Source organism: Oncorhynchus nerka, linkage group LG22 (assembly GCF_034236695.1).
Source record: "Oncorhynchus nerka isolate Pitt River linkage group LG22, Oner_Uvic_2.0, whole genome shotgun sequence".
Taxonomy (NCBI): Eukaryota; Metazoa; Chordata; class Actinopteri; order Salmoniformes; family Salmonidae; genus Oncorhynchus; species Oncorhynchus nerka.
The window spans coordinates 19392983-19420595 of NC_088417.1; the positions used below are offsets into that span (position 1 = coordinate 19392983).

General features: G+C 44.4%; 1 protein-coding gene across 4 annotated transcripts; it reads left to right on the top strand.

Moving 5' to 3' along the window:
* Positions 1 to 5670: 5670 nt before the first annotated feature.
* sh3kbp1 (SH3-domain kinase binding protein 1) lies at positions 5671 to 27574 on the top strand. Of its 4 annotated transcripts, none has more exons than XM_029652215.2 (19): positions 5671 to 5924; positions 7906 to 8063; positions 12349 to 12451; positions 14291 to 14397; positions 14763 to 14907; positions 15106 to 15179; positions 17998 to 18087; positions 19879 to 19948; positions 20107 to 20201; positions 20517 to 20618; positions 20731 to 20782; positions 22273 to 22350; positions 23073 to 23211; positions 23309 to 23379; positions 23682 to 23791; positions 25964 to 26110; positions 26420 to 26646; positions 26747 to 26810; positions 26923 to 27574. In XM_029652215.2, exons 1-19 carry the CDS (start codon positions 5921 to 5923, stop codon positions 26959 to 26961), a joined length of 1875 nt encoding a protein of 624 aa, XP_029508075.2. In that variant the 5' UTR covers positions 5671 to 5920; the 3' UTR covers positions 26962 to 27574. The 4 variants fall into 4 exon arrangements, with proteins under 4 accessions (XP_029508075.2, XP_029508077.2, XP_029508076.2 ...); XM_029652217.2 differs by having other exon boundaries at positions 14294 to 14397; XM_029652216.2 differs by having other exon boundaries at positions 7909 to 8063.
* The last annotated feature ends 39 nt before the right edge of the window (positions 27575 to 27613 follow it).

Genomic DNA, 27613 nt, shown 5'->3' on the forward strand with positions numbered 1-27613 from the left:
ACAATTGAGATGTACAAACTATGACATAAGTGGACGACAAGCGCATAAGAGGATATCCGTCATTTCGATTAAGACATTAATTAGCGAGCTAGGACGGACGTACTGTAGTCAATACAACCATTTGTTCAGCACTTTTGAAATGTACAGCAACAGAATTCAGAACATGGGCTATAATTTACAGTATTTTCCCTGTACACCAAGTCAGAACCGTAGGATAAATAAACGGGGCATATAAGCAGACAATGAACGCTCTTACAATATTCAATAATTAGGTTTCTCTAAAACAGGTTATAGCCTACATGTGCACCACCAAGTCAGAACAGTAGGTGAAATTAAAAGGGGAAAAGTGACACAATTATTAGGGTGAGGCACGTGAGCTACTAACAGCTTACTACATTTTTTACTATAACACCCATTAAAAAAAATGTGAACATGAAATCGTTTGCACACATAAGAGTTCCCGTGAAAAAACATGCCTGTCTATGGAAATCAAAGGCCTGTCCAACTGATTCGTTCTGGTGCCAGCCCTGAGCCCATGCCAAAAAATAGACATCTCTAGCTGAAACAGACAGATTTTGATGGTAATTTAAAAGAATAATGTTAATTAGATTGACACACGGGTGCGTCAATAGACTCTGTGGGATTATAGATGATTTCTACATGATTTTGAAAATGATATTATAGGTACCATTGACTTGCATTTCCCTGGGGGCATTTTACCCCACTGGCCCCCCCCTATTGGGCAGCAGGTTGCCTAGTGGTTAGAGCGTTGGACTAGCAACCGAAAGGTTGCAAGATCAAATCCCCGAGCTGACAAGGTAAAAAATATGTTGTTCTGTCCCTGAACAAGGCAGTTAACCCACTGTTCCTAGGCCATCGCTTAAAATAAGAATTTTTTCTTAACTGACTTGCCTAGCTAAAAAAAGGTATATTGAAAAGTTTATAGCTCTAATGTAGATTATATACATCACTTTTCTAAATGACAAAATATTAGATACATTTACCTCAAAATCATTTGTTGAAGTGACTTAAAAAGTTGGAATGTTTATTTGAGCATGAACAGGACTTGTGGTCCAATGTAGACTCCTGAGTCTATCTATAGGCTAGGCCAGGGCACAGCTCAGCCCTATGACAAACAATATGCATATTAATGTATGTGTTATTAGGTACACACACAGATTATGCATTTTAGAGTATTAAAAACTGGATTAGAAAATAATTTGCTCTTTCTCTCATCCATCTCTCTCCTATCTTTCAGCTGTCCCCAGCACATTCTGTATGGCTCACTCCAGCAGAGACAACAAACACACGGCTTAACTGTCCCCCCAATACACACACACACACACACACACACACACACACACACACACACACACACACACACACACAAACCTTACACAGCTTCTGGCTCAACTTCCAACTCTGTCTGCGTTATCAGTGTATGAGCAGGAGCGTGCGCCGAAGAAAGGGAGAGAGAGAGCAGCAACCAGACGAGGGCTGCAGAGAGCAGCAACCAGAGGAGGGCTGCAGAGAGCAGCAACCAGAGGAGATCTCCAGAGAGCAGCAACCAGAGGAGGGCTGCAGAGAGCAGCAACCAGAGGTCTCCAGAGAGCAGCAACCAGAGGAGGGCTGCAGAGAGCAGCAACCAAAGGAGGTCTCCAGAGAGCAGCAACCAGATGAGGTCTCCAGAGAGCAGCAACCAGAGGAGGTCTCCAGATTAAGGAGAACGATGACACCTTTGCCAATGTGGTATCCATCAGCCTACCAACAATTACCCGCCATTGAAACACCTGGTGCCTTTTGAGAGAAACACCCACTGGGTGAAACAACTGCAGGCTGAGTATGTACAGGTACAGCACTATATACTGTATTGCTGTTACTATTAATGCACATGCTACTTCACAATATCATACTGGAACTACACTGTAAAAATAACTAACCAAAATATATTTTTAGAGGATGAGTGTTGTCGTGTCTTTGGCTATGCCGGATTAAGTGATATGACATGCTATTCTATAAAATAATTTCTCTGTAATTAATATTACCTGATTGAGCTAATCATGTAAATGTAATTAACTACAGAGTCGGGGCACCATGAAATAATATTTATAGAGCTGTTATCTTCTGAATAAACTCTTAGACATAGACATAGTAATATTTTACATCAATAGGAGTCAATATAGGGGTGGCAGGGTAGCCTAGTGGTTAGAGCATTGGACTAGTAACCAAAAGATTGCAAGTTCAAATCCCTGAGCTGACAAGGTACAACATCTGTCGTTCTGCCCCTGAACAGGCAGTTAACCCACTGTTCCTAGGCCGTCATTGAAAATAAGAATTTGTTCTTCACTGACTTGCCTAGTAAAATAAAGGTAAAAAATATATATATTAATCGTCACCTTAATTCAGTCTCATCTGAAAGTTGTAAATTCTTGGTTATCTTCACGAACCCTGGCTAACAAGTTGAATCAGCAATACAAAATTGGGTTTAATTATTTATTTACTAAATACCTAACTAATCACACAGAATTACACATACACATAATTAATCATAACTTGATTACAAATTACGTCATAAAGGAAAATGTCCCTAGCGGGCGGAACAGATATAACAGCTTGTGACACAAAAGAAAATGGGCTGGGTTTGAGTGAAAGAGTGGGAAGACTGAGGAACAAAGGGCAAAGCTGTGCTACCTTAAATACAGTTTCTTATGCATTCTAAATTACAGCCCATTTGGAAAAGGAAAATGCAATAAATATTTACTCTGAGCTGCGCTTCGGTAGGTTGGTGGTAGATGGAAGGCCGTATTGCCAAGCCGAGTCCTTTGTCCTTTGAAGAATGTCTCTGGTGGTCAATTGAATATGTTGTAGTAACGTTGTTGTGTGGTAGACGGGATACTCTGTCTGTTCCTTCCTAACCTGCGTTTGCAGCTGCTGTTGCTAACTCAACGGCTAGGAGGTATCACTTCTGTAGTGAATAAGAGTTCAAAGTTCATACCATTCGCAACCAAAGCTCATGCTGATGTTGGCTTCGTTCTGTTGTTATTATCTGAACCATTCTGACATCGGACCGTCGTCCTCACCTCCTCGGAACAGGGGGTTATATTGTCGTCAAGGCTTTATATAGGAAGGGAGAGGAGGGCATGTTTGAAAAGTTTTATAGCCCATGTCCCTTCACAGAGACGGGCCACTGATTGAGCAGAGCCCTTATGAAAACCCAAATCTCACATTTTAGAAGCCAAAATCACATTTCATCCCATCACGAATAATTTCCTATTCAAACTTTTAAATTGAACAACAATTCCTTGTGAATCCGATAACTCTGATGTGTAGACTTTCCACTGTAGAGTGTATGTCATCTTATCAATGATGAGAATGTCTCAGATGACAACCGAACTGACATCATATTCACCGCATATGTTCAATTGGTCGGATTACCAGAATATAGTTAATTTCCCCCCACCTTCTGATGTTCCCAGAATCTCTATGTTAACCAAGGGATTTGCAAATGTAACATCAGTAGGGTAGAGAGAGGAAAAAGGGGGAAAGAGGTATTTATGACTGTCATAAACCTACCCCCAGGCCAACGTCATGACAGTGTGCTTGATGTTGTTGTGAACCATCGCCAGTACATCTTTGTTGATGAAGAGGGCTTCAACCTGGCCAAAACTCAGCGCTGTGGGCAGAACCTCATTGGCCAACGGTCCAAGTGCCTGGACAACGTGGGGGAGGAAACCTCTCCATGTACGCAGCTATCGCTGAAGATTGTGTGGTAGGCCATTACTTGGATCCTAAAACACTGCACACCTGATTGTTTGTCAATGAACTTGAGCAGGCCTGTCAAGTCACTTCCACCATGCAGAAGTGGTTCAGGCATATCTCCAATTTACATTTAAGTTGTTTAACAGACACTCTTATCCAGAGCAACTTACAGTAGTGAGTGCATACATTTTCCTACTTTCTTCATACTGGTCTGCTGTGAGAATCAACCCCTCAACCCTGGCGTTGCAAGCGCCATGCTCTACCAACTGAGCTAAACAGGACTACCTGTACTTGAACCCATACTTTACTTCCCTCAACCCTATTGAGGAATTGTTTTCAGCATGGAGGTGGAAGGTGTACGATCACCAACCCTCCTTCTGGCCATGGATGAGGCATGCGACGACATCAATGCAGATCAATGTCAAGCTTGGATTCCGCATGCCAAAAGGTTTTTCCCACATTACATGAACAATGAGGACATTCACTGTGATGTGAATAAGAATTTATGGCCAAATGCTCAAAACATGCTTGATGCAAATTAATGCGTGCTAAACATTGTTTAATTTTCATTAATTTAATTTCTTACATTTGATTACAGACAGAACGAACACCTGTTGCAATTATATCTGAAAAATAAAATGTATTTTTTGCATGGGTGATTGTAGAAGATGTCTTCATTGATCACACCTTTGATTACACATTGGTTAGATATTATGGAAGTTATACATTTTCTGTCAATTTTTTTGTGTAATATAAGTATATTGCCTAATGTGAAAACTATTCCTTTCAGCATTTCTAAGGGCGATTTGAAACGCATATCATGCATTGTTTGCTATTGGATTAACTGGTAGTTAAAACGAGTAAATTGAAAAGATATCATGTTGTGTTTTGGTGATTAAACCAATGTTCTCATTACATTTTACAATATACAGTACTTATATTTTGAACCAATGGGTGTGTGGTGACAACTGTTTACAATCCAAATGAATGAACAATGACAGGTTTTTAATTAAAGAATGGCTGCATTACAAGTGTGACCAGTTTGGAGTGTTGTACTAAGAGTTGTGAAAATGTGCCACATACTTGTAAAAGAAAAAGTACCAAAGCGATACAAACAACTGTAACCATTCTCTCTCTGTCTCTCGCTCTCCAACCTTTCCATCTTTATGATACAGTTGGTAGAAACTCCTGCTCCTTTCTCAAAACAACTGGAGTAACAAACTACAGTGGAAACAAGAAACCAATACCCCAGTCTGTGTTATAGGCTGAGAACAAAGCAGCTGATTGAACCAGATGTAACATGATGGCTGCGTTCCAGACAACCTACATTGTAGGCTAGTCGGGTTGTTCAAATTATATCTACATCATATTAACGGGGTTCCTGACATTTTAACAGTTAAGAACACATCGTAGGCTTACTCCACAGCTATCTTGAAATGTTGCCGATGGAGCTATCCAATTGCTACCTTTCGTATAATTCAAACGGTTCACACTGTTGGCGAGGTAGAGGACCCTGGCTAAAGCCCAGTCCGAGGCAAGTTCAGAGAGTCAACGCTATATGCTAAGCTAGCACACTGACGTCGGTTATACAATGTTAAACACAACGTCCACGTTTGCAGAGATCTGTGATCTAATTGATATCAGGCCTCTAGAGGAACTATGTGATAATCTTCCCAACATGTCTTCAATGAAGGCAGCATGGAACGCCACCAAATTATGTACAGGCCTACGCAGGTTATCCAATCTTTATGTTCATTGCCTGGAGTATGTTTATCATAGGAGGAGCCACATCAATAGTATACGCCTGTAAAGAACTGGTATAGTTTGTGTATCTGGAACGTACCTAATATTTTGGGGGAAGATTCGTGATTTCTCGCGATATTTGTGGTACAGAAGCGGTACGCAGTTCAATGCAGGGCAGAGCGCACAGAGCGTTCTGTACATCAGCGCTTTTCCGCTTTCTGGCTGCTCTCTGGTGTGACCGGGGAGAAAGCGGAAGGAATATGGTTCCATCTCGCGTTCCTCCCGCTTCAGCGCGTTCATAACGGAGCTCTCGTGCGGGAGGCTGGGGGTCGTACTCGGTCCACCACATAACAAGATTCCTGTCTTTCCAGTTAAACCCTGTAGTCCCTGCAGCAGGAGCGGAGCGTCACGGGAACAGATGGGTAAGATGAGATGACAATGATGTGTTTTGTTTTTTCTAACCGTTGTGATGCGTCCATTTAACATTTTAACGGATAGAAACCGAAACACAACGGGACACATCCGGAGACTGTACAGTAGAGATGTTGAATGTAGGCTGTATTTTTGTTAGCTGCGTGTCCTGATGGCCATAACGCGATGCGTGGGCGTGTGTTTGTGTGTGTGTGTATGTGTGTGTGTGCAACAGACAGAGTAAGAAGACATTGATGAGTTACAGATGTTGACACGTTTACATTTTTATTTTCTCCCTCTCTCTCTCTCTCGTCTCATTGTCTTTGCTGGAATATAGCCTAACTGAGTGTAAATATGTTTAGTTGTAGAGTTACTGAGTGGTAGTGACGCTCCTCCCGGTAAACCCAAGGGAGAGGTGGAGGGAGAACACAGGAAGAGAACAGAACGCAGCTTCATGCTCTTTACTGTAACACTGACTGCTGGTGTGTAGCTATGCCATATCCCCTCCTCTCTTCCTCCTCTGTTCTTGCAATCGTCTCTTCTCCTCTGCCCCCTCTTCTTCTTCCCCTCTCTTCTCTGTTCATTATGTCCCTGTAGTGCATGTCTTAGCCACCTGTGACTGATAATACACTGATTTACAGATTCACACACACATCAGCCCATCTTTTTCTTTGAGGCCCCAACACCGGTCAATTTTTGTATAATTTCGCGCAAAAAAAAACCCAAACAAGTTAGACAGGCCCACTAAGCTAAAAATGGACCACCCCTGCACACACACCAGCGCTGACATCACCTGAGTCCCTCCCTGAGTTGGAGTCCTGGTCCCCATGGTAACCAGACACCTCCGCAGCACCTCCATGGCGATGGTGATATTCATGATATTCATGATGCAGCTGCAGTGTGTGTCATCAAGCTTCCAGCCAATCAGAGTGTGAGTGTATAAGAATGTGTGTGTGCGTGTGTGTACCGTGACAAAGAATGTGTGTTTTGAGTGAGAAAAAGAGGGCATATTTTTTCCATATGTGTGTGGGAGTGTGTGGTTTGGTCTTATCTAAACTAACTGCAGCTGTTGGAGAAAGGTCAGGACAGAGCAGACCCATCCAGTACACAGATGCTGGGGGAGGGGGGCTGGGTGTGTGTGTGTTGTACTTCAGAGTGGGAGTGTGTTATGTCTACAGGCTTAGTTGCTACACTCCTCTGGTTCCTCTCCAGCTCTCCTCTCTTCTCTCAGTACAGAGAGGCACAAGGTAGATAGAGATAGATACAGAGAGAATGAGTAAGGGTGTTTTAGGGGTTGGGGTCGAGGAGGAGGGAGATTGAGTCATAGCCGTCCTCCCTCTCATTCCGCCGTTCCCATAGTTACACCCACCCCCCTCCCTACCACCACTACCCACACAACTATGACAGCCATTTCTGTATTTGTCTTTTTAGAAACGGAGGTATTCTCATTGGGCGCAATCTTAACTTGAGATGCATACACTTAAACTCAACTATTGCGTAAATCAGGAACATTAGGATTCATGCCTTTAGCAATAAATAGTAACCAAGTTTGTGTTACCCATTCTTCAAATTCTGTGTCCTATTTGTTAGCTATTGAAGGGCAACTAAACTACTTTTCTAAACCTCATTTTCATTTTCTCCAGCAAAACACCAGTGTCTACATATGTAATATAAAAAGTTAAACCTGATCACATCATCAAAAGTTGTAAAAAATGTAAAAGTGATTTTGAAACAGTTTGAGATTCATGGTGACATAGGGAGCAATCAAATACCCTCCCTCTGGCTAGAAACTTGTTGCAGGTTTTGAAAATCACTGTTTTCTTCACTTTTAATCCTACCCTATCCTTTTAAACACAGATCATAGAAACACATCATTTTCACATATAGACACTGGTATGGTGCTGAGATAATTGAAAAGTGGCAGAATTACCCTTTTAGTCTAAATAGTTTTGTATTTTTTTTGTGTTTGTGTGTGTGTGTGTGTGTGTCCAGTAGAGGCGGTGGTAGAGTTTGACTACGAGGCTCAACAGGAGGATGAGTTGAGTCTGCATGTTGGTGACATCATCGTCAAGGTAACGAAGGATGACGGAGGATGGTGGGAAGGAGAGATAGACGGACGGAGGGGGCTGTTCCCAGACAACTTTGTCAGGGTGAGTAACAATGACAACACACACACACACATCAATGTTGTTGTTCCTATATTGTGTTGTGTTGCTGACTCTTTCTTAATATTCTGTAATGGCTAGCCTAATGAACTGTGAAGAACATACAAACATGTTCTGTGAATGTCCTGGATGCGAGACCAGATGCTGCACTGTGAGATGCACACTGAGACCAGTATCTCACAGTGATGTGTGTGTTGTGAAGGGGGAAGCGTCCACTTCCTTTCCCAGTAGAGGAAGTAGAAATGATACAGGCAAACAGGAACACATTGTTGTGTGTTTCTGTATCCCCCAAAGGTCAATGATAGACATCTACTGTAGAATAGAACAGATACGAGTTCTGCTGAACTTCTGCTCCAGAAACTGATTCTATAATAATGAGTGAAATATTCTGTTATGTTTTTGACAGAATGTCACTGCTCACTCAGATTACACTCACCCGGTGGTCTCTGTGTGTGTGTGTGTGTGTGTGTGTATTGGGGGGACAGTTAAGCCGTATGTTTTGTTGTCTCTGCTGGAGTGAGCCATACAGAATGTGCTGGGGACAGCTGAAAGATAGGAGAGAGATGGATGAGAGAAAGAGCAAAATTCAAGCTAGCATTCTTTTCTAATCCAGCTTTTAATACTGTAAAACTCATCGTCATCATCTGTGTGTGTGTTATGATTCTCTTCCCTTTCTCAATATTGTGCATTTGTTCACTCCCCTTATGAACTTACTGTAGATGCCACGCACCCTGTGGTGTGTGTGTGTGTGTGTGTACACACGTGCGTGTTATGAGTCTCTTCCTCTTCTCGATAGTATGCATTTGTTCACTCCCCTTATGAACTTACTGTAGATGCCAGGCACCCTGTGGTGTGTGTGTGTGTACGCACGTGCGTGTTATGAGTCTCTTCCTCTTCTCAATAGTATGCATTTGTTCACTCCTCTTATGAACTTACTGTAGATGCCATGCAGTGTGTGTGTGTGGTGTGTGTGTGTGCGTGCGTATATTGTCTCAGACCACAGAATTACAAATGTTATTATACTTTTCCCTAAAGTGTACCCTTGCTCACTCCCCCCCGTGGATTTAAAAGGAATGGACAGGAGTAATATGGTGAAAGCCCTCTCCTAGTCCATGCTCACACCAATCCAATGCTTTTACAGCCATGAGAGTGAAGGAGTCCAGACATTAGGGAGACCATCAACACTGGCTGATAGAGCAGATAGGATATCAGTGAATCAGGGCCTTAGAACAGAGGTGCTGATATTTAGATCATGATGAATAACATTACATGGGTATTGTATTTTGAGTTGTTTGTCGCTGGTGTACAAAATAAAAAAATAAAATATGCAAAAATGAAACTTAAAAACGGGAAGCATAGAAATATCGCACAGAGAACTTATCTACCACTTCTTAGACTTTCCTTTTCATTGAGAATAACTCACATTTCTATGTAATAATTCTGTCGGGTCGCCCAAAAAGTGACATAGTGCAGCTTTATTGGATACAGGCCCTGGTGTGTTATAGTGCTGGGCTGCAAAAATACATGGAAAAAATACTGGTTCCCGGGGGACCAAGCTGGAGAACATTCACCTCAGAGGGAACGGGTTTCACCAGATGGGTCCCATGAATTGTCTGTGTGTGTGTGTGTACAGTAAGCAGGTGTTTCCTGTTCTGACATTGTAAATCTCAACCTCTTCCCTTCGTCATTTCAGTTTGGTTTCCTTCTAGAAAGAAACATGCTCACTTATACTCTGACACACTGTGTGTTTGCGTGTGTGTGTGTGTGTCGTTGCTCCAGTGAGCTATAGTAGCTGCAGGGCAGCGATTATGAAACTGCATCGTGACAAATGCATTAAAGAACTGTGAACTACACAGCCGTGTGTATGTTGCAGCTGTAGGACATTACATACACATACACTACATCAGGTCTTTAGTGTCTTGTGATAGTTTATGTAAGAAGAAATGGAAAGACACTAACTTCTACATCTGCATTGCTTGCTGTTTGGGGTTTTAGAATGGGTTTCTGTATAGCACTGTATAGGGCTTTATAAATACATTTGACTGATAACTGCATTAATTGTGGACATGAAGATAGGTTTAGGGTTGAGCCAGGCTGTTGACATGAAGCTAGGTTTAGGTTTAGGGTTGAGCCAGGCTGTTGACATGAAGCAAGGTTTAGGGTTAGGGTTGAGCCAGGCTGTTGACATGAAGCTAGGTTTAGGGTTAGGGTTGAGCCAGGCTGTTGACATGAAGCTAGGTTTAGGGTTAGGGTTGAGCCAGGCTGTTGACATGAAGCTAGGTTTAGGGTTAGGGTTGAGCCAGGCTGTTGACATGAAGCTAGGTTTAGGGTTAGGGTTGAGCCAGGCTGTTGACATGAAGCTAGGTTTAGGGTTAGGGTTGAGCCAGGCTGTTGACATGAAGCTAGGTTTAGGGTTAGGGTTGAGCCAGGCTGTTGACATGAAGCAAGGTTTAGGGTTAGGGTTGAGCCAGGCTGTTGACATGAAGCTAGGTTTAGGGTTAGGGTTGAGCCAGGCTGTTGACATGAAGCTAGGTTTAGGGTTAGGGTTGAGCCAGGCTGTTGACATGAAGCTAGGTTTAGGGTTAGGGTTGAGCCAGGCTGTTGACATGAAGCTAGGTTTAGGGTTAGGGTTGAGCCAGGCTGTTGACATGAAGCTAGGTTTAGGGTTAGGGTTGAGCCAGGCTGTTGACATGAAGCAAGGTTTAGGGTTAGGGTTGAGCCAGGCTGTTGACATGAAGCTAGGTTTAGGGTTAGGGTTGAGCCAGGCTGTTGACATGAAGCTAGGTTTAGGGTTAGGGTTGAGCCAGGCTGTTGACATGAAGCTAGGTTTAGGGTTAGGGTTGAGCCAGGCTGTTGACATGAAGCTAGGTTTAGGGTTAGGGTTGAGCCAGGCTGTTGACATGAAGCTAGGTTTAGGGTTAGGGTTGAGCCTGTTGACATTAAGCTAGGTTTAGGGTTAGGGTTGAGCCAGGCTGTTGACATGAAGCTAGGTTTAGGGTTAGGGTTGAGCCAGGCTGTTGACATGAAGCTAGGTTTAGGGTTGAGCCAGGCTGTTGACATGAAGCTAGGTTTAGGGTTGAGCCAGGCTGTTGACATGAAGCTAGGTTTAGGGTTGAGCCAGGCTGTTGACATGAAGCTAGGTTTAGGGTTGAGCCAGGCTGTTGACATGAAGCTAGGTTTAGGGTTGAGCCAGGCTGTTGACATGAAGCTAGGTTTAGGGTTGAGCCAGGCTGTTGACATGAAGCTAGGTTTAGGGTTGAGCCAGGCTGTTGACATGAAGCTAGGTTTAGGGTTGATCCAGGCTGTTGACATGAAGCTAGGTTTAGGGTTAGGGTTGAGCCAGGCTGTTGACATGCAGCTAGGGTTAGGGTTGAGCCAGGCTGTTGACATGAAGCTAGGGTTAGGGTTAGGGTTGAGCCAGGCTGTTGACATGAAGTTAGGGTTAGGGTTGAGCCAGGCTGTTGACATGAAGCTAGGTTTCGGGTTAGGGTTGAGCCAGGCTGTTGACATGAAGCTAGGTTTAGGGTTAGGGTTGAGCCAGGCTGTTGATATGAAGCTAGGTTTAGGGTTAGGGTTGAGCCAGGCTGTTGACATGAAGCTAGGTTTAGGGTTAGTAGGGTTGAGCCAGGCTGTTGACATGAAGCTAGGGTTAGGGTTGAGCCAGACTGTTGACATGAAGCTAGGTTTAGGGTTGAGCCAGGTTGTTGACATGAAGCTAGGTTTAGGGTTAGGGTTGAGCCAGGCTGTTGACATGAAGCTAGGTTTAGGGTTAGGGTTGAGCCAGGCTGTTGACATGAAGCTAGGTTTAGGGTTAGGGTTGAGCCAGGTTGTTGACATGAAGCTAGGTTTAGGGTTAGGGTTGAGCCAGGCTGTAGACATTAAGTTAGGTTTTGGGTTAGGATTAGGGTTGAGCCAGGGTGTGTGTGTGGCTCTTGTTGCTCATCTGTTGGTTAAGGGTTAGGGTTAGGTCACTGGGGTTACAGACATACAACTCCAGCATCTGGTTGATAGATGTGACACAAGACAAACACACAGATCACACAAACAGATCCAAAACAAACTTGCAAACTCTGTCTGTCTGTCTGTCTGTCTGTCTGTCTGTCTGTCTGTCTGTCTGTCTGTCTGTCTGTCTGTCTGTCTGTCTGTCTGTCTGTCTGTCTGTCTGTGTCTGTCTGTCTGTCTGTCTGTCTGTGTTACTCTGTCTGTCTGTGTTACTCTGTCTGTCTGTGTTACTCTGTCTGTCTGTGTTACTCTGTCTGTGTTTGTCCAGGAGATAAAGAAGGATGTGAAGAGAGAGGTGGGGCCTAAGTCTGATCTCTCCAATGGCAGTGCAAGCCCTGTGTCTGAGCCCAGCCTACGACCAGCCAGGAAAGGTAAGCCCCCCCACCCCGCGCACATGCACAGACACACACACATACACACACAGGTCCTTAGATAGGTTATATTCCCCCTGCTCAAACACAGATCCCATTAGTGAGATATGGATTTAGGGTCAGGTTATCCTATGTCCTTCTCACAACACACATGCACACATTTGTAGTTCTACCTTTCACTAAAGGAATTAATCACTATACTAACAGTACTATGTATTGTCGCTGTCTGATGAAAACCTCCTAACTTAATTTTAGCCTTTTTAAAAAATATATTGAACGCAGTAACTCCCCTCAACAAAAACATTTCATGACTCTAGGGCCATATTAAACATTTCTTATGAAGTTCGTTAATGGGAAAATATAATAATTTTTCCAATTTCCTGAAATGTTTCTGTTTTAGAAATAGGGGTTTTCATTGGACAGCGACGATATATTACAGCGCATTCGTAAAGTTTTCACTCCTTTAATTTTTCCACATTTTGTTACATTACAACCTTATTCTAAAATGGATTAAATCTTCTTATTTTTTCATCAATTTACACACAATACCGCATAATGACAAAGCAAAAACAGGTTTTTAGAAATGTTTGCACATTTAAAAAATACAAAAATGAAATATCACATTTACCTAAGTATTCAGATCCTTTACTCAGTACTTTGTTTCCTCCAGATGTGACGCTTGGCATTCAGGCCAAAGAGTTCAATCTTGGTTTCATCAGACCAGAGAATCTTGTTTCTCATGGTCTGAGAGTCCTTTAGGTGTCTTTTGGCAAACTCCAAGCGGGCTGTCATGTGCCTTTAATTGAGGAGTGGTTTCCGTCTGGACACTCCACCATAAAGGCCTGATTGGTGGTGTGCTGCAGAGATGGTTGTCCTTCTGGAAGGTTCTCCCATCTCGACAGAGGAACTCTGGAGATCTATCAGAGTGACCATTGGGTTCTTGGTCACCTCCTTGACCAAGGCCCTTCTCCCCCCGATTGCTCAGTTTGGCCAGGTGGCCAGCTCTAGGAAGAGTCTTGGTGGTTCCAAACTTCTTCCCATTAGGAATGATAGAGGTCACTGTGTTCTTGGGGACCTTCAATGCTGCAGACATTTTAAACAAAAAAAAATGTTGTGTGAATTTGACCCCCTTTTCTCTCCAATTTCGTGGTACCCAATTGTTAGTAGTTACTATCTTGCCTCATCGCTACAACCCCCGTACGGGCTCGGGAGAGACGAAGGTCGAAAGCCATGCATCCTCCGAAACACAACCCAACCAAACCGCACTGCTTCTTAACACAGCGCGCATCCAACCCTGAAGCCAGCCGCACCAATGTGTCGGAGGAAACACCGTGCATCTGGCGACCTGGTTAGCGCGCACTGCGCCCGGCCCGCCACATGAGTCGCTGGTGCGCGGTGAGACAAGGATATCCCTACCGGCCAAATCCTCCCTAACCCGGACGACGCTAGGCCAATTGTGCTTCGCCCCACGGACCTCCCGGTCGCTGCCTGCAGACATTTTTTGGTACAATGGCAAAGGGTCTGAATACTTATGTAAATAAGGTATTTCTGTTTTAAATTTAACAAATTGGAAAACATTTCTAAGAACCTTTTTTCACTTTGTCATTTGGGGTATTGTGTGTAGATTGATGAGGAAACATGTTTATTTATTCAATTTTAGAATAAGGCTGTAACTTAACAAAATGTGGAAAAAGTAAAGGGCTCTGAATACTTTCCGAATGCACTGTATATGTTGTTTAGTATATGTGCAGTGGGCTACAAATAATATTTGTGAACATAATACATCATTAAATAGTGTGTGTGTGTGTGTGTGTGTGTGTGTGTGTTCGTTCCCCCCAGGAGATCAGATCCGCCAAAGGAGGTGTAAGGCGTCATTTAGCTATGTTCCCCAGAATGAGGACGAGTTAGAGCTGAAGATAGGAGATGTCATCAACATACTGGGGGAGGTGAGAGGGGAGGCTGACATACTGGGGGAGGTGAGAGGGGAGGCTGACATACTGGGGGAGGTGAGAGGGGAGGCTGACATACTGGGGGAGGTGAGAGGGGAGGCTGACTGTATGTTTGGCTGTGTTTTTCAACTTTCTCTTTACTGTAGTTACTGCTCCCTCTTGTGGCCACATGACAGACCTATTAAACCAAATGATGATTCGGTAGTGACCCTGCGTTCATTCATAAGCAGGTATATTAACTTCCCCACAGGAGCTAGCTTTCTTGGAGCCGTTGATAGCGTACAGGTCTCCCGACCAGAACCTTGTGGTTTTGATTCCACCCTCAGATAAGTTCACTCTCCCTTCATGTTTCATGTGTTCAGGTGGAGGAGGGCTGGTGGGAGGGCAGTCTGAATGGTAAGACAGGGATGTTTCCCTCCAACTTCACCAGAGAGCTGGAGGACACGCCCCCTTCACTAGACACATCCACTAGGTCATCACAGGAGGAGCTACGCAGCAGCAGGACCAGTGAGTCACTCACACTCATGCACGTGTACGCAATACTGGTCAAATTTTTTTTATTAGCATGAAATGGCAGATACGTATGAATACATTTGAATACTATTTAAGGAAATCCAGTTATATGATTCTTCAGAACTCGAGATGGTTTTTAATGCAATTATAAGCATAAATGGTCATTATATGTGTGTGTGCTTTCGTGTGTAGGTAAAGACAGTCCAGGCAGTGAGAGTGATGGCGGAGAGAGTCGCTCTGACAGCGGAGAGATTCAACCCAAAAAGGTTATTATCTATCTGTCTGTTTGTCTGGACAAACCATTTCTGTGTGTACCTCGCTTTGTGCACAAGGGGGATTGTCACAATATAACAGGAAAGGGCCTTCCCCAAACTGTTGCCACAGAGTTGGAAGCACATAATCGCCTCAGATGTCATTGTATCCTGTAGCGTTAAGATTTTCCTTCATTGGAAATAAGGGGCCTAGCCTGAACCATGAAAAACAGCCCCAGACCATTATTCCTCCGCGACCAAACTTGGCACTACGCATTGGGGCAGGTAGCATTCTCCTGGCATCTGCCATACCCAGATTTGTCTATCAGACTGCCAGATGGTGAAGCATGATTTATCACTCCAGAGAATGCGTTTCCACTGCTCCAGTCCCAATGGCGGAGAGCTTTACACCACTCCAGCCGACGCTTGGCATTGCGCATGGTGATCTAAGGCTTGTGTTCGGTTGCTCGGCCATGGAATCCCTTTTCATGAAGATCCCACGAACAGTTATTGTGCTGACGTTGCTTCCAGAGGAAGTTTGGAACTCGGTAGTGAGTGTTGCAGATGATTTTTAGGTGCTGCGAGCTTCAGCACTCCGTGGTCCCGTTCCGTGAGCTTGTGTGACCTACCACTTTGCGGCTGAGCCGTTGTTGCTCCTAGATGCTTCCGCTTTACAATATCCACACTTAGAGTTGACCGGGGGCATCTCTAGCAGGGCAGAAATATGACAGACTGACATGTTAGAAAGGTGGCATCCTATGAACGTGTCACGTTGAATGCCACTGAGCTCTTCTGTAAGGCCATTCTACTGCCAATGTTTGTCTATGGAGATTGCATGGCTGTTTGCTTGATTGTATACACCTGTCAGCAACGCGTGTGGATGAAATAGCCAAATCCATTCATTTGAAGAGGTATCCACATACTTTTGGCCACATAGTGTATATATCTATATCTCTCTCGTGAGTGTGTGTGTGTGTTCCATTACCAGTCAAATGTTTTGACACACCTACTCATTGGGGCGGCAGGGTAGCCTAGTGGTTAGAGTGTTGGGGAAAATGTAGAAAATGTAGAAAATAGTAAAAATAAAGAAAAACCCTTGAATTTTTTAAATTTTTAATTTACCTTTATTTAACTAGGCAAGTCAGTTAAGAACAAATTCTTATTTTCAATGACGGCCTAGGAACAGTAGGTTAACTGCCTGTTCAGGGGCAGAACGACAGATTTGTACCTTGTCAGCTCGGGGATTTGAACTTGCAACCTTCCGGTTACTAGTCCAAATCCCCGAGCTGACAAGGACCCTATTCAGCCTGCTTGGGCCTTATGCTGCAACGCGTTCTCTGGATGTGTGTTGGGTCATTGTCCTGTAGAACATCCAATGATAGTCCCACTAAGCGCAAACCAGATGGGATGGCGTATCGCTGTAGAATGCTGTGGTAGCCATGCTGGTTAAGTGTGCCTTGAATTCTAAATAAATCACAGACAGTGTCACCAGCAAAGCACCCCTACACCATCATACCTCCTCCTCCATGCTTCACAGTGGGAACCACACATGGTGAGATCATCCGTTCACCTACTCTGCATCTCACAAAGACATGCCGGTTGGAACCAAAAATATCAAATCAAATCAGACCAAAGGACAGATTTCCACTGGTTTAATGTCTGTTGCTTGTTCCTTGGCCCAAGCAAGTTTATTTTTCTTATTGGTGTCCTTTCGTAGTGGTTTCTTTGCCGCAATTAGACAATGAAGGCCTGACTCAAACAGTCTCCTCTGAACAGTTGATGTTGAGATGTGTCTGTTACTTGAACTCTGTGAAGCATTTATTTGGGCTGCAATTTCTGACACTGGTAACTCGAATGAACTTATCCTCTGCAGCAGAGGTAACTCTGGGTCTTCCTTTCCTGTGGTGGTCCTCATGAGAGCCCGTTTCATCATAGCGCTTGATGGTTTTTGCAACTGCACAAAGTTCTTGAAATGTTCTGTATTGGCTGACCTTCATGTCTTAAAGTAATGATGGACTGTTGTTTCTTTTTGCTTATTTGAGCTGTTCTTGCCATGGACTTGGGCTTTAACCAAATAGGGCGTCTGTATACCATCCTTACAACACAACTGATTGTCTCAAACGCATTAAGAAGGAAAGAAATTCCACAAATGAACTTTTAACAAGGCACACATGTTAATTGAAATGCATTCCAGGTGACTACCTCATGAAGCTGGTTGAGGGAATGCCAAGAGTGTGCAATGCTGTCATCAAGGCAAAGGGTGGCGACTTTGAAGAATCTCAAATCTAAAATATATTTTGATTTATTTAGCACTTCTTTGGTTACTACATGATTCCATATGTTTTATTTCATAGTTTTGATGTTGTCACTATTATTATACAATGTAGGAATAAAGAAAAACTTTTAAAAAGCTAATTGATCATGAGAAAACCCTTTTGCAATTATGTTCGCACAGCTGAAAACGGGCCTTCTTTAGACTAGTTGAGAATCTGGAGCATCAGCATTTGTGGGTTCGATTACAGGCTCAGAATGGCCAGAAACAAAGAACTTTCTTCTGAAACTCGTCAGTCTATTCTTGTTCTGAGAAATGAAGGTTATTCCATGCGAGAAATTGCCAAGAAACTGAAGATCTTGTACAGACTAATGAGTTTCAGAAGAAAATTATTTGTTTAATAATAGTGTAGGTGTGTTAACTAGTTAGTAATAGTGTAGATGTGTTAACTAGTTAGTAATAGTGTAGATGTGTTAACTAGTTAGTAATAGTGTAGGTGTGTTAACTAGTTAGTAATAGTGTAGTTGTGTTAACTATAGTAGTGGTAATGTGTGTCTCCAGGTTCGAGGGTTCGGGTTCGGTGACATCTTTAAAGACCAGCCCATCAGACTGAGACCTGCATCTGAAGATATGGACACAGAGGGAGAGAAGGTGACACACACATACACACACATAATAGTGCATATACAGGTAACTGCCAAAACAATGGAAACACACAATATACACAAGGTATATTGAAAGCAGATGCTTTCACACAGGTGTGGTTCCTGAGTTAGTTAAGCAATTAACATGTATAAGAATGCAGGGCAGGCCATTATTTTGGCTGCTATGCCCCATAGTCACCATCCACGGGGCACGAGTGGTCACTGAATGGTTTGATGAGCATGAAAACAATGTAAACCATATGTCATGGCCGTCTCAGTCACCAGATCTCAACCCAATTGAACACTTACTGTATGGGATATTCTGGAGCGGTGCCTGAAACAGTGTTTTCCACCACCATCAACAAAACACCAAATAATGGAATTTCTCGTGGAAAATGGTATGACATCCCTCCAACAGAGTTCAAGACGCTTGGAGAATCTATGCCAAGGTGGATTAAAGCTGTTCTGGCTCGTGGTGGTCCAACATCCTATTAACACACTTTATGTTGGTGTTTCCTTTATTTTGGCAGTTACCTGTATGATGTTTGTGTGTGTAAATGGGAGAAAGGAAGTCCAGACCAGGCTCCGCCTTTTCCTGTCTTTCAGTTTCACAGCAGAGGAAGTACTTCTCATTACAAACATTCACACACACACACACTCACTTCATCAGTGAGAGAGAGCTCTACGGGGAGTGAGGGAGGGAGGGGAGGAAGGAAGAGGGAGGCATTGGGGGTTTTCTCCGACGTGTACACACACAGACATACACTGGGTCACTGTGGAGGGTAAGACAGCTACATCTCTCTCCTTTTCTCTCTTTCTCTTGACTTTTTCTCTTCCCTCTCGCTGTATTAGTGTTGAATCTGCTTTGTAAAGGGACTGTCTGGATGATGGCAGGGTTACATTTTCTTCAGGGTGTGTCTTGTCAAGGTGCGTGTGCGTGTGCTAATCTATGTTTGTTGTGTGTGTGTTTATGTGAGTTTGGGTACGTGTCACGGTGTGTGAGTTTGGGTACGTGTCAGGGTGTGTGTGTTTCAGTATGTGAGTTTGGGTACGTGTCAGGGTGTGTGTGTAGGATGTTTAGCAGCCTGTCCTGCTGTGCGGGTGGCTGTAGTGATGGTTTATGGGATGTGTAGTCTCAGTTCTCTAATGAATGGGGGCGGGGGGGGGGGGTTACCATGGATAGTTCTGGGGACTAGCATTTAGACACAGATGCAGGATCAGATTGTCCCTCCCTAAAAAAACAGTGTCTAGAGTTAACATCTGTACTAGACTGGAATGTCTCCTCCCCTGAGGGCTGAGGAAGTATCCAGCTGTGTGTCACAGTCTGACGTTACTTTAACGATGGTTGACCAGTTGTGTACGGGTAGGTGAGTGTGTGTGTGCCTCACACTACTAGGTACAACTCGGATTAGACTGGGTGGAGAGAGGGGGATGGAGTGAGCTATGAAAGGGTAGGAGGGAGAAAGAGTGAACAGGGGTGGGAGAGTGAGAGAGGGGGAGGGAGAGTGGGTGGTTTACTGAGTGTGAAACAGAGAAGTGTGTGTTTGAGACAGACCAGGCTCTGTGTGTGTATGTGTTTCCTGTTGAAGAGCCACTCTTGTTCCACAAACATAGCGTAGGGATCCGTTCCAGCCTTATAACAACAGCCCCTTATACACTACACACACAATTATACATACACTCGCACACACACACGGAGTCCAGTCTGTACGGATTTGATCCCCTGATTATTTCACATGGAGATATATGGGTATGTATTTATGTATTTGTGTGTGTGTGTTTCCCTCCACTCCTCTAGGCACAGGTTAGGAAATCACCCTCTGTTGCCCCGGAAACTATGAAGGCGGAACCTGAGGGCAAGGTGAAAGGTGAGAATGAGGGGCCTGGGATCTACTACATTCTCATTGGACAGTCTGTCTCACTTCCTGATTCATACCTAGAATAAGATAACAATGCTGAGTCTCTTGATTTGCTAGAAATACACTTTTGGGATTCAGAGTTTCTCTTTGTTCTGACTGGTTCTCAGGCCGTGAGCTGTGTAAAGTCATCTTCCCGTACGACGCCCAGAACGAAGACGAGCTGTCAATCAAAGACGGAGAGATCATCTCCATCATTAACAGGGTGTGTGTGTGTATGCAGGGGAGCTTTTAGAAGTGGGGGGTATAATTATCATTATAAATTTTTTATCCAGTCGGATTAATAATCCAAACAGCCTACCCGACCGTTTGGAGGCGTCCGCATGGTCCTAAAGCACACTGTTGCCTCGTTTTGTATCACATTCCAAAGATTAAACTCAAGGGGACAAAAATGCAATTTCAGAATGTGGGGGGTACATGTTGCACCTGTGTGTGTGTGTGTGTGTGTGTGTGTGTGAGAGAGAGAGATAGTGGTGTGTGCATGCGTATAACCTGCGTATGTGAATTCTGTGTGTTGTAGGACTGTGCTGACGCGGGGTGGTGGATGGGGGAGGTAGGGGGGAGAAAGGGAGTCTTCCCTGATAACTTTGTCAAGCTGCTAATTCCTGATGTAGAGAAAGAGGTAAGACACACAATATAATTGGATTTATGCTGTTATTGCAGTGTTCAAGGAAGGAAATTCCATGAGAGCAAAATTACTTTGTGTGTGTGCATGTGCACGTGTGTGTTTGCAGAGACCAAAGAAGCCGCCTCCCCCCAGTGCCCCCTCAGCTAAACACACCACAGGTAATCCCCCTGTCCTCACCTCTCTTTTCCTCTCCTCTCTTCCCTTTTCTCCCCTAATCTCCATCCTCTATCTCAATCCTCCATCTCAATGCTCTATTTCCATCCTCTATCTCCTCTCTCAATCCTCTATCTCTCCTCTATCTCCATCCTCTCTCCTCTATCTCCATCCTCTCTCCTCTATCTCCATCCTCTCTCTCCTCTCTCAATCCTCTATCTCAATCCTCTCTTTCTTATCTCAATCCTCTCTCTCTTCTCTCATCCTCTATCTCAATCCTCTCTCAATCCTCTCTCAATCCTCCATCTCCATCCTCTATCTCTCCTCTCTCTCTCCTCTATCTCTGCTCTCTCCATCCTCTATCTCCATCCTCTATCTCCATCCTCTATCTCCATCCTCTATCTCTCCTCTCTCCATCCTCTATCTCTCCTCTCTCCATCCTCTATCTCTCCTCTCTCCATCCTCTATCTCTCTTCTCTCCATCCTCTATCTCTCTTCTCTCCATCCTCTATCTCTCTTCTCTCCATCCTCTATCTCTCTTCTCTCCATCCTCTATCTCTCTTCTCTCCATCCTCTATCTCTCTTCTCTCCATCCTCTATCTCTCTCTTCTCTCCATCCTCTATCTCTCTCCATCCTCTATTTCTCTCCTCTCTCAATCCTCTCTCTCCATCCTCTATCTCAATCCTCTCTCTCCATCCTCTATCTCAATCATCTATCTCCATCCTCCATCTCAATCATCTATCTCCGTCCTCCATCTCAATCCTCTATCTCCATCCTCTATCTCCATCCTCTCTCTCCTCTCTCCATCCTCTATCTCCATCCTCTCTCTCCTCTCTCCATCCTCTATCTCCGTCCTCCATCTCTATCCTCTCTCAGTCCTCTATCTCCATCCTCTCGCTCCTCTCTCCATCCTCTATCTCTCCTCTATCTCCATCCTCTCTCCTTTATCTCCATCCTCTCTCTCCTCTGTCACAATCCTCTCTCCATCCTCTATCTCCATCCTCTATCTCCCATCCCCTCCTCTGTCACAATCCTCTCTCCATCCTCTATCTCATCCTCTCCTCTATCTCCATCCTCTCTCTCCTCTGTCGCAATCCTCTCTACATCCTCTATCTCCCATCCCCTCCTCTGTTGCAATCCTCTCTCCATCCTCTCTCCTCTGTCTCAATCCTCTCTCTCCTCTATCTCAATCCTCCATCTTTTCTCTATCTCAATCCTTTGTCTCTCCTCTCTCTGCTCTTCTCCGCTCAGACACTGGTACCGTTTTGTGTGCGTCTCAATCCTCTCTCTATCTCCATGTCTGCTCCTCTATTTTCTGTGTGTGTTAGTGTGTTTAAGGGAGAGAGGCAGAAACCGTTAGCTATGGAGATCATTAAACCAGACAGATAGACAGAGATAGAACGAGAGAGAACCAAAGATGGAGAACCAAAGATCTAGGGAAGAGTGTCAGTAATGTCTCCCTGAGTTGACCCCTGACCCCTGTGTGACCTGTAGAGAAAAGATCGGAAGTCAGAAAGGTACCCCCGGAGCGCCCCGAGCACCTGCCTCATAGACCACCTGATGACAACAAAGGTACTATAGTACTACTACAGATACTAAACTCTGCCTCACAGATCTGATGACAACAGAGGTACTCCCATACTACTACCACAGTACTACTATTATACAACTACTACTATACTACAACTACTACCAATACTGCACTATTCCAGTATGATCTGTTATGCCTGCTGCAGCCTGACTACTGCTTTCTCTATGACTACTACCCTATATGGCTATTCAGCCTGCTTGGGCCCTATTCAGCCTGCTTGGGTTCCTATTCAGCCTGTTTGGGCCTTGTTCAGCCTGTTTGGACCCTGTTCAGCCTGTTTGGACCCTGTTCAGCCTGCTTGGGACCCTATTCAGCCTGCTTGGGCTCCTATTCAGCCTGCTTGGGTTCCTATTCAGCCTGCTTGGGTTCCTATTCAGCCTGCTTGGGTTCCTATTCAGCCTGCTTGGGTTCCTATTCAGCCTGCTTGGGTTCCTATTCAGCCTGCTTGGGTTCCTATTCAGCCTGCTTGGGTTCCTATTCAGCCTGCTTGGGTTCCTATTCAGCCTGCTTGGGCCTTGTTCAGCCTGTTTGGACTCTATTCAACCAGCTTGGGCCTTATGCTGCAGCTCTCCCCACCTCTTCAGCTGGCTGACACCTCACCTCTATGTTGACCGCGTGTGACTGTGTGTATGACGTTCCCATTCCTACTATTTTACCCTCTCCGTATACATGTATGTGTTTGTTAACTTGTGTGCGTGTGTAGGTGAGGAGGTGAAGGTTGGAGAGATCCCTAAGCCCACCCTCCCATCCAAATCTCCAAAGAAGCCCCACCCACCAAAGACAAGCTCCTCCCACCTCCCTCCCCGACGCCCTGACAGACCTGAGAGACCTCCTACTGTACCGTCAGTACACACACACACACACACACACACACCCCCACACATACACACACACACAAATCAACACACACTAAAGTTGTTGTTTGGTCTACCTGTTCAGGTGCGAGAGCCCTAAGTTTGAGGGTGGGGCTGTGACTCCAGATCCTGCCTCTGACAGGTCAAAAGATATTGGTGAGTTTGACAGGACAAGGGGCCAATCAGGGTCAGTTTGACAGTTATGTGGCCGGACATTAGTCCAGTCAGAGCAGGGGAGTCGGCTGACTCAAGAGACAGAGGTTTGGCTTTATCTCTCTTTCTCTCTTCCTCTCTCTGTCCATACGCAAAGAATTAGCAACCCTAGCCTTCTTATAGATCAGGACACTGTGTTTGTTTGTTTGTTTGATTGCCTAGTCTCTGGTTAAATGTTAGAATTGTTCCTATAGATTAGCATTATAATGGTTGTATGGTGTGTGTGTGTGTGTGTGTGTCTGTAGATGTGGTTGACTTGGACTCTGTAGTCTTGTCTACAGAAAAACTAAACCATCCGACCGCAATGAGACCAAGAATCCTCGACCGCAGACCACGCTCCCAGATCATCAGCACAGTGAGTATACACACACACACACACGGGGCCATGCGCAGACCTTTGGTGGGGCCGGTGCTCAACGTAGCTGCTGCTCAGTGCTCTACTACCGCTTCCCCCTCCTTGATCAGCGATGAAGCTTCTGTCTGGTGTGGCCTACAGACTTCATGTTGTACACAAAGGACATGGTCAACATTCCATGCGTCAGAAGGCTATTAAGCATAAGCGTGATTTCATGTTATTTTTTCAGGAGGTGAGTTAGGTTACATGTAGCCATTTACATGTTGGACACAAAAGACATGAGCAACATGTTCCTATAAACTCGCAGATCGTTTTTTTTGCCCCAATGCAAAACTCAAGTGAGGAGTTGCATGCAGCTATCTAGACAGGATATCAAACACAAGCAAGACACAGACAGTCATAGTCATGTTCTTTTTCAGCAACTCTGGGTAATGGTTATTATATGGCAGCCACTACAAAGATGTCGTCACACAAAACGCTGATTGTTTTTGCTCCAATGCAATGTGCACAGACTGCATCCTGCTTTGTGCAACTGCAATATCCATCACAACAGACAGAGATGGTTGTAACCCTCATAATAGCATGTTTGTTGAAATCACCGCAGAGTTTTTAACTCAGCTGTTCAGAAATAAGAGGCAGAGATGCAGTAGGCTACATCATCCTGGTTCAGAAGAGGGTGAGGAACGAGAGCACTAAGGGAGCAGCAGCTACTCAGAACAGAATGCGTGTTAAATAATAGATGCGCAGAATGTGATCTGGACCCGTAGCTTCAGAAAAACCGGTTATCAGAGGGGCGGGGCGGGGGCAAAAACTCAGCCACGGACAAATGTATTTTACTTAAAGCTAGAAACATTAATTGAAACAATAACAAATTCCTAGATAGAGCTATAGATGCAAGGACTGACCATCCATGATATGAAATGTATAGTTTTAACCATGTTTTGAAGCTTTTCAGTTTGTCTATATTTATATTGTTTCCAAACATTGGAGTTAAACAAGCTTATATTTTGGGTCCTGATGGGGTATGACAGTTGAACTAAGCTCATGAGGCATTTCTAAGTTATATTCTTCAAGAATCAATGAGTACATATCATTCATTTCGAAGTCCAAAAAGGATGTAGCAACTAAGATTCCAGCTTTAATTCCATTCATCCTTTTCTACTGCTCCTCTAGCCAAACTCTCCATTATTTGTTTTAACAGAAGTCTACATTTTTTGCAAAAACACACTGACTCATCACACATTGTAGACTAGAAGTGAATTTATGCTCCAGCGATGCGATCCGGAGGCTCCGTACTGAGGGTGTGACGTAATTGCGGCGCCCCTGGAGGCTTGCAGAGGCCAAATCGAGTTCCATACTCCATCACCGTGTGCCTACCAAATTCTGTAACAATGCGGCTCCGCATTGACATGATTGGTTGACGGTAGGTGGGGGCTGGAGTTCCTGTATAAACACACTTCCTTGACAACATCCTTCACAACAGCTCTGCTCTGATTCGCAAAGCGCAAGAAGTATGAATGTCCTAACTTGTATCGCAGTAAATGCGTTACGGCCAATGCAGACTCCAGTTTGACCATGCAGCGCCTTTAAGCAACATATAACTAAAGATTAAAGGGTGATGGGTTAAGTATCTTTGCTATAACCACTACTGGAGTGGGCTATCATCGGATCATCGCTAATGTCGGCTAGATGAATCAGCTAGTTATCTAGGCTATGCTTTCAAAACAAGCTGGTGTTGACTTGATTTGATTTTGTTCTGCTACTGACAGTCGGACTGCAGTTGCCTCCTTCTCTGTACCTGACCGTGAGACAGCACATGCTAGCAACTCCAAAGTAACCTACTACTGATGATTTATTTTCAAACTCACTCCCTACGCTGGTGCATCGCTCCTGCATGAAACGAGGAGGAGTCGGGGGAGGGGACATTCTGAGTTTATGAGAAGTCATCTAGTTTCATAGTCAAATCATTCGAGATTCAGAGTTTATGAGAAGTCATCTAGTTTCATAGTCAAATATTTTTTTTATAAAAAGAGCAGGTGTTCCAGCATCCATAGGGCTCTATCTGTGCACGTGCCTGCACACACACACATACACATACTTTTCCCCGTAAAGTGTTGATGACACCCTTCTCTCTCTCTCTCGCTCTCTACTTCCTCTCCTCTTCTGTCTCAGTCTTCTCTGTCCAGTATTGACTTGCTGAACTTTCCTGCGGTGGAGGAGGAGAAGAGTGAGAAGGACAGAGAGAAGGAGGAGGAGCAGGACTCCTTATGTCCAAGACCAGTAGATGTCTCTAAGAGGAAAGCACTTCCCACCATCACTGTAAGAATTGTTTTCATGATTAACCTGCATCTTAGCTGTGAATCAGAGTGTACGTTGTGTGTGTGTGTACCCAGAGGGTTATACTACAAAGCAGGACAATCAATTTAGACAAATAACTTTGATAAACATTGAGAAATCAAAAAGGTTTCAGGTTCCTTAATGAACCTAGACTTGGATATGGATAGCTATAGAACAATATAATCAATCCATGCCCATTTCAAGCATATTTTCCTAATAAATTTGAAGTTTTTAATAAAAATGTAAGTAGCTGGCTAACTCATGAATCCTGATTTGTGATAAACCCCGCAGGTACCTGACAGTAAGTGTGTGCTGCCCCCCAAGCCTGCGGTCCTCCCCCCACTTTCCACAGGAAGCCTGGCCCTCCACTCAACAAGCCCATCCCCTTCAACTGTAAACCACACCTCTTCCGGTTTAAGCCCCTCCCCTGAGTGTAGGCCGACACCCACCCTGGAGGAGCTGAGAGGACAGCTTAGAGAGCTGAGAGCCTCTGTAGAACTGCTGAAGAGCCAACACAGGTAGGTAGGGGTGTGTGTGTGTTAATATTGTGTGTGTGTGTGCATATGAGTTTGCGTGTGTGCGCGTTAATAGTGTGTGCGTGTGTTGTCTCTGTCCCAGGCAGGAGATGAAGCAGTTGTCTAGTGACCTGGAAGAGGAGAAGAGGATCCGCATTACTCTACAGGTGAATACACACACACACACATGGTGATGCTCCCTGTCTAGTGCTTAACAACATGCATTCACTACTGATACAATTTCATCTTATCTATACATTTGGTGTTTGTGTTTTTCAGATAGAGGTGGAGCAGATTAAGAAGAGTTTAGCTAAATGACCCTTCACCCCTCCACTGCGCACACTGATGACATCACCACACACTGCAGCCAGAGTTTAACATCATCCCGAGGCAGGGTTCAGCCGAACTAGTTTGTGCCAAAAAACAACAACAAAAATGACAGACGATCCCAATCCCTCACCCCGTCTGTTAGTTTGTTTGTGTTGAAAACGCTTGTTTATTTGTCTGTTTACTGCAATCTGATTGGAGTGCTCTGCATCAGGGGAGTGGCCTCAAGTTCTCACCTGTCTGTCACCACGGTACTCAAAACACCTGGAACACCTATTCCTCCTCTTTGTGTCTGTGTGTGTCAAATTACAAGGTTTCCATTGCAACCCCTCACTGTGGCCTTCCTTCCGGTTTTAGACTCCTTCCTTCCTTCCTTCCTTCCTTCCTTCCTTCCTTCCTTCCTTCCTTCCTTCCTTCCTTCCTTCCTTCCCTCCTTTCTTTCTTTCTTTTTCTTTCTTTCTTTCTTTCAGATGACAAAGAGAAAGTGTCTTGTTTTTTTCTTGGCCATTGCTCTCCAGGAAAGTTAAATAGACTTTTATATTCCAGTGTTCTAAAGATGAAGAGTATGGATGTGTGCCGATTTTAATAAAAAAACATCGACCAAGCTGTTTCCGTGTGCCTCTGTCTGTCCCCCTACCCCCAG